Source organism: Bufo gargarizans, chromosome 5, assembly GCF_014858855.1.
Source record: "Bufo gargarizans isolate SCDJY-AF-19 chromosome 5, ASM1485885v1, whole genome shotgun sequence".
NCBI classification, from domain to species: Eukaryota; Metazoa; Chordata; class Amphibia; order Anura; family Bufonidae; genus Bufo; species Bufo gargarizans.
Genome location: NC_058084.1, coordinates 468,211,043 through 468,230,687, shown reverse-complemented (window position 1 = coordinate 468,230,687; position 19,645 = coordinate 468,211,043). Strand labels below are relative to the sequence as shown.

General features: G+C 48.6%; 1 protein-coding gene across 2 annotated transcripts; it reads right to left on the bottom strand.

Moving 5' to 3' along the window:
* Positions 1–291: 291 nt before the first annotated feature.
* LOC122937998 (zinc finger protein 85-like) lies at positions 292–13,931 on the bottom strand. Of its 2 annotated transcripts, none has more exons than XM_044293244.1 (4): positions 13,694–13,931; positions 12,089–12,221; positions 4,338–4,442; positions 292–3,872 (listed from the first exon to the last, which is right to left on the bottom strand). In XM_044293244.1, exons 1-4 carry the CDS (start codon positions 13,715–13,717, stop codon positions 2,524–2,526), a joined length of 1,611 nt encoding a protein of 536 aa, XP_044149179.1. In that variant the 5' UTR covers positions 13,718–13,931; the 3' UTR covers positions 292–2,523. The 2 variants fall into 2 exon arrangements, with proteins under 2 accessions (XP_044149179.1, XP_044149180.1); XM_044293245.1 differs by having other exon boundaries at positions 12,089–12,218.
* Between the last annotated feature and the right edge of the window lie 5,714 nt (positions 13,932–19,645).

The window sequence follows — 19,645 nt, the reverse complement described above, 5'->3', positions numbered from 1 at the left end:
GAATCAGACTGCTGTACACACACGGATGGGGGGGGGGGGGATGAATGTATACACAAAATGAAAGGAGACACATTCCAAAATTAATTATTTTACAATAGGCGCGCTCTAGTATTAAAAAAAAAAAAAATTTGCAAAAAGTCTACAACCCGATAGGGTGCTGCCAAACAGTTTTTTTTTTCCCTCGGCGGCAAGTTTTTGCTAAAAAAAAAAAAAAATGTGAACCCCCCCCGCAGTAGCTCCTTGCAGTGCAAAGGACCTAAAAAGTGTCAGAAACGTGAACGAGTAGAATAAATATGGCTTTATTATCTTTCCAAAACTGATGAGACGCACAATTAGACCTGTCCTCCAACACATTGATTCTGCCGACGTGGCACAAACTAAACGTGGTAGGCTACCTGCACGCGATGTGGATCACTCATGGGGAGAAACAAAAAACAAAACACAGTACCAGCAAAGTGAATGAGATTTTCCATTGCCAGAAATTAACTTGATTGTTGAAATCTGCAGAATATTTCTGTGGATTTTCAGCACGGATTTCACTCGTTGCATGGCAAATCCATATCGAAAGCTACACGGGGATTTGGTGCAGGTTCGTTGTGGAAACGCATTGAAATCCGCGTAGAAATTCGAGCCCGTGTGCAGGTAGCCCTCATGGAGCCATCAAATCATCGTCCATTCCTGAGAGGAACAATGTACAAAAACATAGGGAATCTTTCAGGTCTCCTGCCAAAGAGATATAAAGTGACACTCCATGCAAATAATGGGGCTACATCCCGGGGGTCCAATTGTGGCCCCTAATAAGCAATCTGTTCTGTACATTATAGATGCCAGCAGCAAGATTCATACTTCCCTCCTCCCCAGAGATGGCTCCGTTGAGTCCACCTTCCAGTCCCAGGCTTGTTTTCTTCCGGCACAATGCTCCGCTGCAGCCAATGATTGGCTTCAGCAGTGACCCGACTATGACTGGCTGCAGCAGAGCAGATGACTATGACCATGCTGTGCCAGAAACGAGTCAGGGTGCAGGAGGTGGACACAACGGAGCCGATGAAGACAAACAGCAAGGAGCAGGTAAGTATTAATCTTTCTTACTGAGGCTGGATGCAGGTATTAGGTAAAAACTACTTATTCCTGGACAACCCCTTTAAAAACTACTACTGCTGCGTGTCACTGGGCTGTACAGCAGAAGTTGCCGAAAAAGGAGGCCCCATTTCTGACATCACCTATTGCTGAAGCTGCACCTCACAGACTTCTTGTTCTGACCCCGTCCCCTAATACCGGTGGGAGATCGCTGCTCCCTTTAGAGTAATTTCATCTGCATTCTCTTGTTTAAGTACTCTGAAGCGCTGAGTATTATGTGCAGGAGGCGAGTAGTACTGGAAGTCAGAAAGGTACGGCAGCAAATGATGGCAAAGCAAGAAAAGATGTCGCCGTTTTTGCAAGTTCTGCTATTGCCTATATGGACCTATAGTGTACAGATCACCTCACTTCCTGAGAACAGGATCCCCTTTTCATATGGCCAAGCATTGTGCAGAGACAAAAAGAAATACTCTCACCCGTCAATGGCGCTGCCGCTCTAATGCAAAGCTCTCTTTTCCACCGCTTCTGCTCCCCGCTGGATCGGGAGTGTGCCGTCTACACGGATGTAACCACTGCTGGCCAATCAGTGGCCTCAGAGGTGACCGGTGCACGTAGAGGACACGTCCAAACCAGCGGGGACTGGTGGCGGAGCGCCGGCGACAGGTGAGCCGTTTATTGAACCCCTGCCTGGCTACATGAAAAGGGGTTCCTGGTACCCTCTATAAAGGTGCCATAGTGAAATATTACGTGACCCTGGAACGTTATGTTAAAAATTGCCTGGAGTTTCACTTTAAACGCCGACTACGAAATTGGATTCTGCAAAGCATTAGCCTTGTTTAACTTAAGGCAGAATATAAAAAAAGAAAAGTCACAACGTAAAATGTTCCAGCTGTTCTTCTAGTTTAAAATGCCCCGTGCAGATCTCATGAACGGGGGGAGGGGAGGTAAAACTAAACTAGTAGATAATGGAGTCATGTATTGCCCAGCTAGCCCAATATTTAATAATTTGGCTGCCGGATTGGTCTTCCTTAAAGGGCTTTTCCAGCTAAATATTTTTCTAAAAAAAAAAAAAATCTGAACAACACAGCGAGCCGAGTCGCTATGTAGCGATACTAATTAGATTCTGGGGTTAATACACATGGTGGAGAAGCTCTACTTCTTGTAGACAATGTCATGCCTCATAAACCTACAGCACAGGTCCACTGCAGATCCAGTCATCTCCATCCATCCAGAAAATACACAGCGATTCAGACACGGGAGACCTCATTCGGCCTTCATCATATTTCTCCAGTACCGCCGTGAGATAAGAATACCTCTGAGCTGCGCGTCTGTCAACGCACATGGCCTGAGGCGCTCGAATAGGGCAGAAGTACGCAATGCCCTGGGTAGGGCGTAAGGCTACATCTATCAAGAGATACCAAGATAGTAGCTCTCTCACCAGCTAAGTCAAACTTTCTTTGCCTGTTTACTGTGAACGCGAATGTGCGCCGTGAGAGTCTCTTTCTTATTGAAGCTCCTCTCGCACTGGTTGCACGGAAAGGGTTTGTCGGGAGCGTGCGTGGCCTGGTGGGCCACCAACTGAGTTTTCAGGAAGAAGCTCTCGCTGCACTGGTTGCACCTGAAGGGCTTAGTATCTGTGTGCACCCCCTCGTGAGTCTCCAGCAGGTTCTTGTCATTGAAGCTCTTATCACAGTGCTGGCACTTGTAGGGCTTGGGTTTTAAGTGGCTCTGCTCGTGGGTCAATAGGCTGTTAAGGGTAGGAAACCAGCAGTTACACTTAGTGCACTGGTGGGGTTTCTCCCCGGTGTGTGTCCTCTTGTGAGCCATGAAAAGCGTCTGGTCTTTGAAGTTTCTCTCGCACTGGTCACACTGGTAAGGTTTGAATTCCTTGTGCTTGCTGCTATGAGCATCAAGCAGCGAAGCCTTTGAGAAGCTCTCGTCACAATACGGGCACGAGTAGGCTAGCTTGCCGGTGTGGATTCGGTGATGGGCTTCCAGGACCAACTGGCTGTTAAACCTTTTCTCACAGTAAGTGCATTTCAGAGGCTTATCTCCTTTCGCGTTTGTTCCATTAGTATTGGGAGTCGTCGCAGTTTTTGAGGCCGTGCTATCCGTTGAGCTCGTTTTTGAGACTACTTCATCTTCTTGCTTGTTTGCTCCATTTGAGTTGGTCCCTGGGGTTGTTACTGTTTTTGAGGCCTCGCTATCGGTCGAGATGGTTTTTGAGGCTGCTGAAGTGGCTTGCTCGTTGGTTCCATTGCAGTTCACCTTTGGAGTTGCAGCTGTTTTCGATGCCCCGATATCCGTCGAGCTCGTCTTACTATTCACCTTCTTGCCTTTTCCCTTCTTGTGTTTGCGCCTTTTGGATCTTTTCTTACTTTTTCTGCTTGATTTTGGAGTATAGTCTATGGATGGAGACCTGCTGCTCGTCTCCAGCAGCTCATTTTCCGCAGTTTGGGAATGTTTCCGTCTATGCACAATCAAGCACGACTTATAACTGAAGCTCGCGTTACAGAGTTCACACTTATGGGGTTTGTCTCCAGTGTGGATCCTGAGGTGGGCTTCCAGAGCCGAGCTGTATTGAAAACATTTATCGCACTGTGGGCAACTCAGTTTAAGCTTTTTTGAGTTTCTAGAAGAAATGTCTTCATGTTCGACCTCTCTGGGTCTTTTGGTTGGTAATTTTGCTGGATTTCCAGGCTCTGTGGGTAACTCCGGACGCGCCTCCTGTGACACAGAAGCTCTGGTCTTCATGGGGTGACCAACTGCAGCCTTCTTGTTGCTGACTTCTGTCCCTATGATCAATCATAATAAGAAATAAAGGGTCAGATTCCAAAGTAATTCAATTATTAAGTGTAAACTTCTTCTAATGTGTCTCAAAAACCTATGAGAAGATACTTAAAGGGAACCTGTCACTGGGATTTTGTGTATAGCGCTGAGGACATGGGTTGCTAGATGGCCGCTAGCACAATACCCAGTCCCCATAGCTCTGTGTGCTTTTATTGTGTAAAAAAACCCGATTTGATACATATGCAAATTAACCTGAGATGAGTCAGGGACAGGACTCATATCAGGTTATTTGCATATCTATAAAATTGTTTTTTTACACAATAAAAGCACACAGAGCTATGGGGACTGGGTATTGCGGATGTGCTAGCGGCCATCTAGCAACCCATGTCCTCAGCTCTATACACAATATCCAGGTGACAGGTTCCCTTTAACAAAACACAGAATATAGAGGATCTTGAAAGGTCTAATACCCTGTGTTCCAGCTGAGGCGGCGGGTGACGCTGTCTGACCGGCTGTCACCTGGGCTGCTGGGTGTCTGTTCTGCAGCCAGGATAAGATAATAGGGACTTTATACTCTGAAAGGTAAGACAAAAAATTAAAAAGTTAAAAATCACAAATTAAAAGGAATTTTCCAATGTTACACAAATAAAGCTTAAACGTTGTATCGTGAAATACTCTGGAACTTTGTAATATACTTTGCGTTTCAATTCGACTCTTCACCTGACATCCGGAGTCCCTCCTGTCTACTCCTTGCCGCTGACAGGCGCATCCTCCCACATCTCCCAACTCATCAAAAGGCCACAAGGCACCCTCCCGAGACCACCCAGATGAGTCTGACCAGCTTTCTGACGAGCAGTCACCTCCTGCACTCTCTGATGCCACTTGCACTGATGTGCAGCCCCAATCACTGAAACCAACAGTTTGTCCGCCGCTCTCCCTCTCGTGCAACCTGCAATGCTGCAGCACCTTGTGGTGCCCAGGGGACCCTGATCAATCAATCCCCCTTGCGGTTAGTTGCAGGCACATGGCATCCACGACCCCATCACCAACAGGTCAGCACGCTGCCTCCATCAGCAGCACTCAGGATGCCTCCTGTTCCTCCTCTTCTGCAAAAGGTAGCATGAGGCTACAAGCAGCCTTTACCCAACCCCAAGCCAATTCTGGGATGGAGACAGACATGCCATCATCACTGCCCCCCTCACCACAAAACTGTGATTACACCTCTCTTTATGCCACCATAAGACGCGCTGCCTCAAACGCTTATGGCGCCCATGCATACTGCCCCCTTGGCTCCTCATGGGCTAGCCTCCTGCGCAGCGTCCCACATTCAGCCACCTTCTACACGTCTCCTAGTTCATCTCATGACTGTGGAGGGAACATAAAAGAGGTCATTAATACTGTGTGTGGGCAAGAAGGGGAGATTATTATTGTGTGCGACCTACTACTGTTTAAGGGGATCTGCAATATTAGTGTGTGGGGCACAAAAGGCAGTACTATTACTGTATGGAGCATGGGGTGGGTAGACATTATTACCATCTGTGACACTATAAATAAAGAGTCTGTGGAGCTGTGAGGAGGGTGCAGATGTTAAAGTGTGTAGTCACAAATCTCAATTCAGAATGTAGCACACATGAGAGTCTTGGCTGGAAGAAGTCTTCATGGTGGTCTGGGCTGGATGGAGTACAAAAGGAAAGTGAAATGTCACCTGAATAACTGTGCTCATGCAGAACAGAAATCTACCACTATATGTTTCCTGAACATACGTGCAACAGGCTGGAGGGGGGATAGAATAAGTTTTGGTACTCCATCTGTCAGGAAATTAAATCTGTGCCCACCACGAGCCAGTTTACGTCAACAGTGACCCAGCCTTCTTACACCAAGATTCACTAATTTTTTTTTAAAGTGATGAAAACAGCAAAACGTTGCATTCTTTAACCCCCTCCGGACCGCCTAACGCACGGATGCGTCCGGAAGGTGGTTGATTCATTCCTCCTGGACGCATCCGTGCGTCATCTCGCGATAGCCGAGATTTCCTGTGAACGCGCGCACACACGCGCGCACACAGGCGCGCGCGTTCACAGGAACGGAAGGTAAGCGAGTGGATCTCCAGCCTGCCAGCGGCGATCGTTCGCTGGCAGGCTGGAGATGTGATTTTTTTTAACCCCTAACAGGTATATTAGACGCTGTTTTGATAACAGCGTCTAATATACCTGCTACCTGGTCCTCTGGTGGTCTCTTTTGTTTGGATCGACCACCAGAGGACACAGGCAGCTCAGTAAAGTAGCACCAAACACCACTACACTACACCCCCCCCCTGTCACTTATGAACCCCTGATCACCCCATATAGACTCCCTGATCACCCCCCTGTAAGGCTCCATTCAGAGGTCCGTATGATTTTTACGGATCCACGGATACATGGATCGGATCCGCAAAACACATACGGACGTCTGAATGGAGCCTTACAGGGGGGTGATCAATGACAGGGAAGTGATCAGGAAGTCTATATGCGTGATCACCCCCTTGTCATTGATCACCCACCTGTAAGGCTCCATTCAGACGTCCGTATGTGTTTTGCGGATCCGATCCATGTATCCGTAAAAATCATACGGACGTCTGAATGGAGCCTTACAGAGGGGTGATCAATGACAGGGGGGTGATCAGGGAGTCTATATGGGCGATCACCCCCCTGTCATTGATCACCCCCCCCTGTAAGGCTCTATTCAGATATTTTTTTGGCCCAAGTTAGCGGAATTTTTTTTTTTTCTTACAAAGTCTCATATTCCACTAACTTGTGTCCAAAAATTAAATCTCACATGAACTCACCATACCCCTCACGGAATCCAAATGCGTAAAATTTTTTAGACATTTATATTCCAGACTTCTTCTCACGCTTTAGGGCCCCTAAAATGCCAGGGCAGTATAAATACCCCACATGTGACCCCATTTCGGAAAGAAGACACCCCAAGGTATTCCGTGAGGGGCATATTGAGTCCATGAAAGATTTAAATTTTTGTCCCAAGTTAGCGGAAAGGGAGACTTTGTGAGAAAATACAAAAAAAATAAAAAATCAATTTCCGCTAACTTGTGCCAAAAAAATTAAAATATTCTATGAACTCGCCATGCCCCTCATTGAATACCTTGGGGTGTCGTCTTTCCAAAATGGGGTCACATGTGGGGTATTTATACTGCCCTGGCATTTTAGGGGCCCGAAAGCGTGAGAAGAAGTCTGGGATCCAAATGTCTAAAAATGCCCTCCTAAAAGGAATTTGGGCCGCTTTGCGCATCTAGGCTGCAAAAAAGTGGTATCGCCATACTCAGGAGAAGTTGAGGAATGTGTTTTGGGGTGTCATTTTACATATACCCATGCTGGGTGAGATAAATATCTTGGTCAAATGCCAACTTTGTATAAAAAAAAAAAGGGAAAAGTTGTCTTTTGCCAAGATATTTCTCTCACCCAGCATGGGTATATGTAAAATGACACCCCAAAACACATTCCCCAACTTCTCCTGAGTACGGCGATACCAGATGTGTGACACTTTTTTGCAGCCTAGGTGGGCAAAGGGGCACACATTCCAAAGTGCACCTTTCGGATTTCACAGGTCATTTTTTTTGTTCTATGAACTCACTATGCCCATCAGTGAATACCTTAGGGGGTCTACTTTCCGAAATGGGGGTTTTCTACTGTCTGGGCATTGTAGAACCTCAGGAATCATGACAGGTGCTCAGAAAGTCAGAGCTGCTTCAAAAAATGGAAATTCACATTTTTGTACCATAGTTTGTAAACGCTATAACTTTTACCCAAACCATTATTTTTTTTTTTTTACCCAAACATTTTTTTTTTAATCAAAGACATGTAGAACAATAAATTTAGCGAAAAATGTATATATGGATGTCGTTTTTTTTGCAAAATTTTACAACTGAAAGTGAAAAATGTCATTTATTTTGCAAATAAATAGTTAAATTTCGATTAATAACAAAAAAAGTAAAAATGTCAGCAGCAATGAAATACCACCAAATGAAAGCTCTATTAGTGAGAAGAAAAGGAGGTAAAATTCATTTGGGTGGTAAGTTGCATGACCGAGCAATAAACGGTGAAATTAGTGTAGTGCAGAAGTGTAAAAAGTGGCCTGGTCATTAAAGGGGTTTCAGCTAGCGGGGCTGAAGTGGTTAAAGAACAATTTCTGATTTTTTTTAACATCAGAAAACTGGTGCAAATCAATGGATAAATTCCTAACCATGATGGCCCCCAAGTCCTCTCTTTCAACAGAGCAGCAGTGTGCATTGCCCACTCCTAGCGGTCAGACCCCCTACAATCCAACATTTAGCATAGCTAGGTAGTAAATACCATGTCTAGGATAACCCCTTTAAAATGTCATATCTACCCCTGCATGAAACGTAATTGTGAAGGATGTGAAAAATAGTCATCTGAATACTGGGGTATATGAATTCATGGCGATCCTGTCTGGGGAGGAATCTATGGAAGTGTATGAACCAGCTCTAATATAATAATGCAACAATAATGCTGAGGATCGACCCATGAGACCAAAACAAAACCACTGTCTTCGACCAGACACGAGTCAAAGCAAATATTGTCGAATTGCCTGGCAGTTAATCTTGGCAGGAGAAAAGGAAGCTATGCCAGCTACTAATTGTTACTGCAGTTTACCTTCAAACTCATGCACAGCTTCCACCCTCTGTCCCTTCCATCCACATCAGTTCCTGCTCCTTATCTCACCCATGACCAGTTTACATGCACTTTTCACTCTTACGTCACCTTCACCCATCATCTTTCTCCATGGCACAGCATAACAAAACACTCTGAAATCACTCAACCATCTGCAGTCTTCTCCTATTCTGCCACGAGCTGCAGACGACAACTCTCCAAATCCTGGTCCACCATCTTCTCAGCTGCCATGCAAAGAAACCCTGCACTCTCTAGAGCGCTCAGTCAGTGTGCAACAAACTGCCCCCTATCCATGACTTCTTCCTTTCAAAACCTCTTAATTTGCTGGCCCTCAGAGAGAGTTGGCTTCAACATTCTGCCACTGTATCCGATGGTGGGCTACACTTTTTCCATAAGTGACAGGTGTGGTGGAGGAGTATGCATGCTTCTTTCTCCACAGTGCATGTTTCAGCTCATTCCCCCTGTACCCAGACCCCCCCCAATTCCACCTGCTGTTTTCTATCGCCACCCAAGCTTCCCCCACCACTTCCTGGATCACTTTACTGCTTGGCTTTCTCATTTTCTAACACATGAATTTCCAAATAGACTTGAGAGTGGCAAATCAATGGATGTCGTGTATCTGGACTTCTCCAAAGCATTTGACACTGTACCGCATAAAAGGTTAGTATATAAAATGAGAATGCTCGGACTGGGAGAAAACGTCTGTATGTGGGTAAGTAACTGGCTGAGGGATAGAAAACAGAGGGTGGTTATTACCGGTACACACTCAGATTGGGTCACTGTCACTAGTGGGGTACCACAGGGGTCAGTATTGGAGTGGTCCCTGTCACTAGTGGGGTACCACAGGGGTCACTGTCACTAGTGGGGTACCTCAGGGGTCAGTACAGGGCACTATTCTCTTCAATATATTTATTAATGATCTTGTAGAAGGCTTGCACAGTAAAAGATCAATTTTTGCAGATGACACTAAACTGTGTAAAGTAATTGACACTGAAGAGGACAGTAATATATATATATATACACACATATATATATATATACACACACACACACACTACAGAGGACAGTACACAGTATATATATACTACAGAGGACAGTATACAGCTACAGAGGGATCTGGATAGATTGGAGGCTTGGGCAGAGAAGTGGCAGATGAGGTTTAACACTGACAAATGTAAGGTTATGCACATGGGTAGGAATAATGCAAGTCACCCGTACATACTAAATGGTAAAACACTGGGTAACACTGACATGGAAAAGGATCTAGGAATTTTAATAAACAGCAAACTAAGCAGTAAAAACCAGTGTCAGGCGGCTGCTGCCGAGGCCAATAAGATAATGGGTTGCATCAGAAGGGGCATAGATGCCGGTGATGAGAACATAGTCCTACCACTTTACAAATCATTAGTCAGACCACACATAGAGTACTGTGTACAGTTCTGGGCTCCTGTGAACAAGGCAGACATAGCAGAGCTGGAGAGGGTCCAGAGGAGGGCAACTAAATTAATAACTGGAATGAGGCAACTACAGTACCCTGAAATATTATCAGCATTAGGGTTATTCACTTTAGAAAAAAAGACGACTGAGGGGAGATCTAATTACTATGTATAAATATATCAGGGGTCAGTACAGAGATCACTCCCATCATCTATTTATCCCCAGGACTGTGACTGTGACGAGGGGACATCCTCTGCGTCTGGAGGAAAGAAGGTTTGTACACAAACATAGAAGAGGATTCTTTACGGAAAGAGCAGTGAGACTATGGAGCTCTCTGCCTGAGGAGGTGGTGATGGGGAGTACAATAAAGGAGTCCAGGAGGGGCCTGGATGTATTTCTGGAGCGTAATAATATTACAGGCTATAGCTACTAGAGAGGGGTCGGGGATCCAGGGAGTTATTCTGCCACACACAAAGAGGGCAATATGCTTGATCCTGTCTTCTCCCGTCTCTGCTCAGCCTCTGACTTTATGGACTCTCCCTTCCCACTTTCTAACCACAATCTTCTCTGCTTTACTAACTCCGATTCTTCTTATGAGATTCCTACCTTTCAAAAATACAGAAACCTACAGGCCATTATAACTTTATGCTTAAAGCTTTAAACTCTGCCCTCCACCTCGCCAAACAAAACTATTTCACCTCTCTCATATCCTCATTCTCAAAATGACTGATACTTTTCACTCCCATCTAAACCCAAAAGTGCACCTGCCCATCAATGACTTCTGTGCTGAAGACCTCGTCATTTACTTCAAAAATGAGACTGATAACATCAGGCAGAAAGTAACCTCCCAGACCCCCCCCTCCCCCGACAGCATTGATCCTCCTCCCTCCCAAACTTCCTCTTCTCTCTCCCCTCATTTGACCCTGTACCACAAGAAGCAGTCTCCCGACTCCTCTTCTCGACCTGCAGCATTGATCTGATCCTCTCACACCTCCTCCAGTCTATCTCCCCGGCTGTCATTACTTGTCTACAATATTCAACCTCTCTATTCTGGTATCTGTCACGCTTCGGTGTTTGAGGGAAACCCACACCCAACGTAGGAGGGGAAGGGATGAGGGGAAAAAGCCTGGAAACTAGGGAAATAAGAAGGTCACCTCCTAGAGAAACCCTATTCAAAGTCCTTACTGACTGCAAGTATGAACTGACCCCAGAGGTAGGCGGGTCCATACACAGGAACCTAAAGCCCTAACCCACCCCGTAGGACCCTGGTACTAATGTCAGGACAAGAGAACCTGTTCCTCCAAAGTGTAGAACGAACAGGAGTCTCCCTCAGGCCTAAACACAAATGACAGGGAAAAGAGCAACACAAGAAAACCCCAACAATAAACAAAAGGGGAAGAAGACACCGAAGACACTGGAAGCACAGGAACTCTGCCGAGACCCAAACACCAGCAATCCAAAACAAGAGTGAAGCTATAAACCGCACAGCGTGGAGGGAGAAGCCACAATAAATAGGCAAGGTCAAATGTCCACATAAGCAACACCTGAGGCAAGGGGTGTGGGCCATTACCAGAAACACCACAGACAAATTGATCCACAAGGAACCTGTCAGATCAAACCACGTGTTGCCAGTCTCACTGATCTCCTGTCACAGGAACGTCCGCGACAGTATCTTTCCGCAATTGTGGACAAGAATAGAACATGTTCTATTTTTACGGGGAGCCGCGGACCGGAAGATCGGGGCCGCGCTCCGGTAATGTGGAATGCGGACAGCACACTGTGTGCATCTCTTCCAGCCCCATAGAGAATGAATGGGTCCGGATTCGTTCCGCAATGTTGTGGAACGGATCCGGATCCATTCTACGGACGTGTGAATGGACCCTTAGTAAATATATGTAATTCACTTCATCTGCTTAAGCCCATTTATTCTCAAATCATCAAATTCAGATTAAAACACTCATCAGGATCTGAAAAAGCCCATCAATAATGGAGGCATCCTCTGACCTCGAGGCCATGTCCTCAGGACTCCAATGCTGTAGGTTCCACCATTCAAAACAATAGAGGAAAGATAGTGTTTGCTCCAAGGAACGAGAACTTACCCAGAAAGATGAAATGTTCATAGTTTTCTCTCATCACTTCCATATAGAGCTCCCTCTGCTGGGTGTTCAGCATCTCCCATTCTTCTCCAGAGAAGATTACAGCAACGTCATCGAATCTGATTGGAGGATTCTGCTGAAAGGGACAAGAAAAAATAACCTGCTGCAGTTTCTGGGCGCAGACTTCTGATCCCACAGTGTGAACTGGACTGTAAACCCAAATAATGTGACAAATGACAGCAGCTACCAAATGCGAGAACCTGCCCAAACAGTCCTGAAAACTGATATTTATCCTATTATACTCCAGAGCTGCACTCACTATTCTGCTGGTGCAGTCACTGTGTACATACATTACTTATCCTGTACTGATCCTGAGTTACATTCTGTATTATACCCCAGAGCTGCACTCACTATTCTGCTGGTGCAGTCACTGTGTACATACATTACTGATCCTGAGTTACATCCTGTATTATACTCCAGAGCTGCACTCACTATTCTGCTGGTGCAGTCACTGTGTACATACATTTCTTATCCTGAGTTACATCCTGTATTATACTCCAGAGCTGCACTCACTATTCTGCTGGTGCAGTCACTGTGTACATACATTACTTATCCTGTACTGATCCTGAGTTACATCCTGTATTACACTCCAGAGCTGCACTCACTATTCTGCTGGTGCAGTCACTGTGTACATACATTTCTTTTCCCGTACTAATCCCGAGTTACATCCTGTATTACACTCCAGAGCTGCGCTCACCATTCTGCTGGTGCAGTCACTGTGTATATACATTACTAATCCTGGCTGCTATAGGTGCTGCGTACAGTATACGCTGGGTGCTGTGTACGCTGGGTGCTGTGCACAGTATACGCTGGGTGCTATAGGCGCTGCATATGGTGGGTGCTATAGCTGCTGTGCACAGTATACGCTGGGTGCTATGGGTGCTGCGCACGCTGGGTGCTGCGCACGCTGGGTGCTATGGGTGCTGCGCACGCTGGGTGCTATGGGTGCTGCGCACGCTGGGTGCTATGGGTGCTGCGCACGCTGGGTGCTATGGGTGCTGCGCACAGTATACGCTGGGTGCTATAGGTGCTGCACACAGTATACGCTGGGTGCTATAGGTGCTGCGCACAGTATACGCTGGGTGCTATAGGTGCTGCGCACAGTATACGCTGGGTGCTATAGGTGCTGCGCACAGTATACGCTGGGTGCTATAGGTGCTGCATATGGTGGGTGCTATAGGTGCTGCATATGGTGGGTGCTATAGGTGCTGCATATGGTGGGTGCTATAGGTGCTGCATACCGTATACACTGGGTGCTATAGGTGCTGCATATGGTGGGTGCTATAGGTGCTGCATACAGTATACACTGGGTGCTATAGGTGCTGCATATGGTGGGTGCTATAGATGCTGCATACGCTGGGTTCTATAGGTGCTGTGTACTGTATACACAGGGCACCTATGGGACACAGACGTAACATGTGACATTGTATACACTGAAGATTCTAAACATCTAGCAATGTAATATTATAATGCGAAATGTCATGAGTCACGTGATCTCCTGGTCAGGGGCTCAGAGTGCGAGCTCTGCGGACCAGGCCCTTCACTCACCTGCACGCGGGGGGTCCCAGCCATGACTTTTGCAGAGCACGCGGGGGCTGCGGGAGACACCCACACACCTAGAAAACGGCCTCTGGGCGAACTGATAACACACGGGGATAACGAGCGCTCACGCTAACTTTCACGGTTCCCGCCCCCGAACCACACGGCCGCGACATTCTGCCCCCAGTGCGCATGAGCGGAAACTTCTGGCCCACCGCTGCCTGGGCGTGGCCCCGCCCCCCGAGTGGAGGCGCGCGGCGGAATGGACTCAAACCACAGGGGGTGGGGCTTAATGAGCGTCCACGAGGTGGTCCCCGGAATAATGAGGACCCGAAAGGGGGGGTCCCCGGAATAATGAGGACCCGAGAGGGGGGGTCCCCGGAATAATGAGTTTCTAAGAGGGGGGGTCCCCGGAATAATGAGGACCTGAGAGAGGGGGGGTCCCCGGAATAATGAGTTTCTGAGAGGGGGGGTCCCCGGAATAATGAGGACCTGAGAGAGGGGGGGTCCCCGGAATAATGAGGACCCGAGAGGGGGGGTCCCCGGAATAATGAGTTTCTGAGAGGGGGGGGTTCCCGGAATAATGAGGACCCGAGAGGGTGGGTCCCCGGAATAATGAGGACCCGAGAGGAGGGGGGACCCTGGAATAATGAGGACCCGAGAGGGGGGGTCCCCGGAATAATGAGGACCCGAGAGGAGGGGGGACCCTGGAATAATGAGGACCCGAGAGGAGGGGGGTCCCCGGAATAATGAGGACCTGAGAGGGGGGGTCCCCGGAAAATGAGTTCCTGAGAGGGGGGTCCCCGGAATAATGAGGACCTGAGAGGGGGGGGTCCCCGGAATAATGAGGACCTGAGAGGGGGGTCCCCGGAATAATGAGGACCTGAGAGGAGGGGGACCCTTGAATAATGAGGACCCGAGAGGAGGGGGACCCTGGAATAATGAGGACCCAAAAGGGGGGGTCCTGGAATAATGAGAACCCGAGAGGGGGGACCCCGGAATAATGAGGACCTGAGAGGGGGGTCCCCGGAATAATGAGGACCCGAGAGGGGGGGGACCCCGGAATAATGAGGACCCAAGAGGGGGGTCTCGGAATAATGAGGCCATGAGAGGGGGGATCCCGCAATAATGAGGACCCAAGAGGGGGGGTCCCCGGAATAATGAGGACCTGAGAGGGGGGGTCCCCGGAATAATGAGGACCTGAGAGGGGGGGTCCCCGGAATAATGAGGACCTGAGAGGGGGGGTCCCCGGAATAATGAGGACCTGAGAGGGGGGGTCCCCGGAATAATGAGGACCTGAGAGGGGGGTCCCCGGAATAATGAGGACCTGAGAGGGGGGTCCCCGGAATAATGACGCCCCTATAGACGGGGGACCCTGGAAACAATTAGGACCTGAGAGGAGGGGGACCCCGGGATAATGAGGCCGTGAGAGAGGAGGACCCCACAATAATGAGGACCTGAGAGGGTGGCCCCCGGAATAATGAGGACCTGAGAGAGGGGGGACCCGGAATAATAAGGACCTGAGAGAGGGGGGACCCCGGAATAATGAGGACCTGAGAGGGGGGAACCCCGGGATAATGAGGCCGTGAGAGGGGGGATCCCGCAATAATTAGGACCTGAGAGGAGGGGGACCCCGGGATAATGAGGCCGTGAGAGAGGAGGACCCCACAATAATGAGGACCTGAGAGGGGGGACCCCGGAATAATGAGGGGGGCGGCCTTTGAGGACCTGAGAGGGGGGGTCACCAGATTAATGAGGACCTGAGAGGGGGGGGTCCCTGTAATTATGAGACTCAGAGAGGGGGGCCCCGCAATAACGTGGACCTGAGAGGAGGGGGACCCTGGAATAATGAGGACCTGAGAGGAGGGGGACCCTGGAATAATGAGGACCTGAGAGGAGGGGGACCCTGGAATAATGAGGACCTGAGAGGAGGGGGACCCTAGAATGATGAGGCGTGAGAGGGGGGGATCCTGGAATAATGAGGCGTGAGGGGGGGGGGGTCCTGGAATGGTGAGGACCTGAGAGGAGGGGGACCCTGGAATAATGAGGACCTGAGAGGAGGGGGACCCTAGAATGATGAGGCGTGAGAGGGGGGGATCCTGGAATAATGAGGCACTGTGGTGGCTACATCATGTCTGGAGAAAACCAGGCGCCGCTCATCACCTACCCAATACAATCCCTACAGTGAAGCATGGTGGTGGCAGCATCATGTTTGGAGAAAACTGGGCGCCGCTCATCACCTGCCCAATACCATCCCTACAGTGAAGTATGTGTGAGGGATGAGGATCCATTTTCTATAAGTATTTCCTCCATCTTGTGCATGTGTGGACAATTACTGCTCCAGCTGGCAGGATGTGGGGAGTTCCTGTGTGTAGACCAAATGTTCTATCTACAAGGCCAGGGTAGCCGCTCGCTTATCACAGTTTGACGTGCAGAGAGTTATGTTCTTTCAGTGTTTCGGGATGTGCTGCTAAAGAAGATAAGATGCTGCAGAAGTTTTAAACTATTAAAAATTCTGTTAGTATGGGGCGGAAGTATTGCCTTATATGAATAACTAATCAAATATCTAGTTTTGCTTTTCACCCCCTTGGCGGGGGCCTGATCGTCTATGATTATCTGTAGTGTTATGAAGATGTCTGCTTGTGTGTAATAAAGTGTAGAGAACCTGATTCAGCTGTGTGTCTGTGTCAGCTCCCCGAGCGCTCGTACATCCACATCAATTAGGACCCGAGCAATCATAGAAGTAGGGGGTTTGGCCCCAACAAAACTTGGTGCCCAATGTGGGGCTCGACTAAAGGACACTTCATCGATCTCTTGACAACTTGGAGAATGCGGACCGGGACAGATATAAAAGACAGCGCTGCGAGGTAAGAGACTTTATCCTACATTATATCTGTGCCTCCCTGACCGGTTGTCTGGTTCGAGGGATTGTTGAAGGAACGTACGTATAAAGTCCTTTTACAGTCGAGTCCATATTGATAAAGAACCTTGAAAGTTGAAAATACCTCTGATTGTTGGGTCTAGTTTCTGATCATGTGTCACTTTCATTGAGATGTTTTTGGTCTGGCTTTAGGAGTCACCGTATACGTCTTGTTTGTTCTTTACTGTGTTTGAAAAATTGTAGAACATTATAGAAAGGGAAATCAAAGTCCTTGGACTCCGATGTCCGGTTTGTAGACATTTGATTTGTATAATAAGTCTCAGAAACACATTACACTAGGTCAGTGGTGCCCAACCATTTTTGGGCTGCACTAGACTTGGTATAAATTTTGCGGGCCGGAGCCAGGTAGCTTTGCCAGAAAGAAATGCAAACGCTGTGAGGGGGGCACGTGTGAGCATTACTACTGTGAAGAGGGCACATATCTGGCATAACTACTGTGAGGAGGGCACATATCAGGGAATAACTACTATGAGGAGGGCACATATCAGGGAATAACTACTGTGAAGAGGGCACATATCAGGGCATAACTACTGTGAGGGGGCACGAGTGAGCATTACTACTGTGAAGAGGGCACATATCTGGCATAACTACTGTGAGGGGGCACATATCTGGGCATAACTACTGTGAGAGGGCATATATCAGGGTATAACTACTGTGGGGAGGGCACATATCAGGGCATAACTACTGTGAAGAGGGCACATATCAGGAAATAACTACTGTGAGGGGGTACGAGTGAGCATTACTACTGTGAAGAGGGCACATATCAGGAAATAACTACTGTGAGGGGGTACGAGTGAGCATTACTACTGTGAAGAGGGCACATATCTGGCATAACTACTGTGAGGGGGCACATATCTGGGCATAACTACTGTGAGGGAGCACATATCTGGGCATAACTACTGTGAGGGGGCATGTGTGAGCATTACGTCTGTGAAGAGGGCACATATCTTGGCATTATTACTGTGAGGGGGCATGTGATGTATACATGTGTGATGATCACACACTGCACTACATACATTACGCACATGTATACATCACATACTGCGCTGTCACCTTCTTCTGCAGGTCTACCTTGATGTCTGGTCTTTAGGCTTCAGTCAGATCCTCCACCGCCATGCTTGCGCCGTGTGCCCGACACCACCAGGAGCTGGCCATTCCTCCTTTCATCTCCCGCCGGCTTCTCCTACAGCAGGATGCTCTATCGCTCCAGTGCCCTTCCAATCTTACCAATCAGGGGGGTAGCTAGAAATGACTGGACCCATATCAAAAAATTTTATGGCCCCCCCCCCTCCCGGATCTCCCACCCCCACATACCTATCGGACCTCCCACCCCTTCCAGAGCTCCCACCCAAACACCCCTCCAGGACCTCCCACCCCAACATCCCCACACCCCTCCCTAGATCCCCCTAAGTGTCATCCACAGATCCCCCCCTTAAAGGGGTTGTCCGGGTTCAGAGCTGAACCCGGACATACCCTTATTTTCACCCAGGCAGCCCCCCTGAGGCTAGCATGGGAGCATCTCATTCTCCGATGCGCTCCCTTGCCCTGCGCTAAATCACACAGGGCACGGGCTCTTTTGTTTTCAATAACACACTGCCGGGCGGAGGTGACGTCACCGGCTCTGAGGGGCGGACTTTAGCTCTGCCCTAGCCGTTTTACTAAGGGTTCCTGGCAGCCCCATGGAGAGCCCCGGTATGTCGCCAGAACTCCAAAAAATGCCTTTGTCCTGCGCAATTTAGCGCAGGGCAAAGGAGAGCATCGGACATGAAATGCTCCGATGCTCATGTCAGGGGGGCTGCCGGGGTGAAAATGGAGGGATGTCCGGGTTCAGCTCTGAACCCGGACAACCCCTTTAAGTGTCATCCACAGATCCCCCCCCCCCTTAAGTGTCATCCACAGATCCCCCCCCCTTAAGTGTCATCCACAGATCCCCCCTTAAGTGTCATCCACAGATCCCCCCCTTAAGTGTCATCCACAGATCCCCCCCTTAAGTGTCATCCACAGATCCCCCCCTTAAGGGTCATCCACAGATCCCCCCATTAGTGTCGTCCACAGATCCCCCCCTTAAGTGTCATCCACAGATCCCCCCTTCAGTGTCATCCACAGATCCCCCCCTTCAGTGTCATCCACAGATCCCCCCTTCAGTGTCATCCACAGATCCCCCCCTTCAGTGTCATCCACAGATCCCCCCCTTCAGTGTCATCCACAGATCCCCCCTTCAGTGTCATCCACAGATCCCCCCCTTCAGTGTCATCCACAGATCCCCCATCAGTGTCATCCACAGATCCCCCATCAGTGTCATCCACAGATCCCCCTATTAGTGTCATCCACAGATCCCCCCTTCAGTGTCATCCACAGATCTTCTTCCCACCCAGAGCCGCCTCCTAGCTAATCTATTCACTGCACTTGCCTCTGTATAATTGAAGAGAAGCGCCGTAATCTCGCACAGGCGCACTGGCAGAGGCCAGGAAGACGGTGCATGCGCACTTCCATGCCTCTGCCAGTGCGCCTGTGCGAGATTACGGCGCTTCTCTTCAATTTCACAGAGGAAAGTGCAGTGAATAAATGAGCTAGGAGGCGGCGCTGGGCGTGGAGATTGCAGGCACAGGCAGCATCGCTTTGCTGCCTGTGCCGTTCGCAGCGCGCCCTGCGCTGATAAAGTCCTGTTTGTCACGGATGGTGTTGCAGAAAGCTGGAACTTATAAATAAACATCCGACTGGCTTGATCCCAAACTAAGGAGCATATGGGTGAGCCCAATAAAATCCTTAGAGCTCTCCCTGACTGCTATGCCCATGCAAAGGTCTTGCATGCCCACGTACCTAATACTGTGTGACACCTGAAAACCCTATAATAGTGAGGGAACACGACCACTGGCTCCCTGCACTTAATACGGATGGAGTCAGGGTCACCTAGAATCAAGCTAGCAAGGAAACACAAATAAAGGAAAAAGACTTATCTGAGGAATCAGCAGAAGCAGCCTCCAGCAGTGAACAACTCATCCAGGAAGAAGTATAAACCG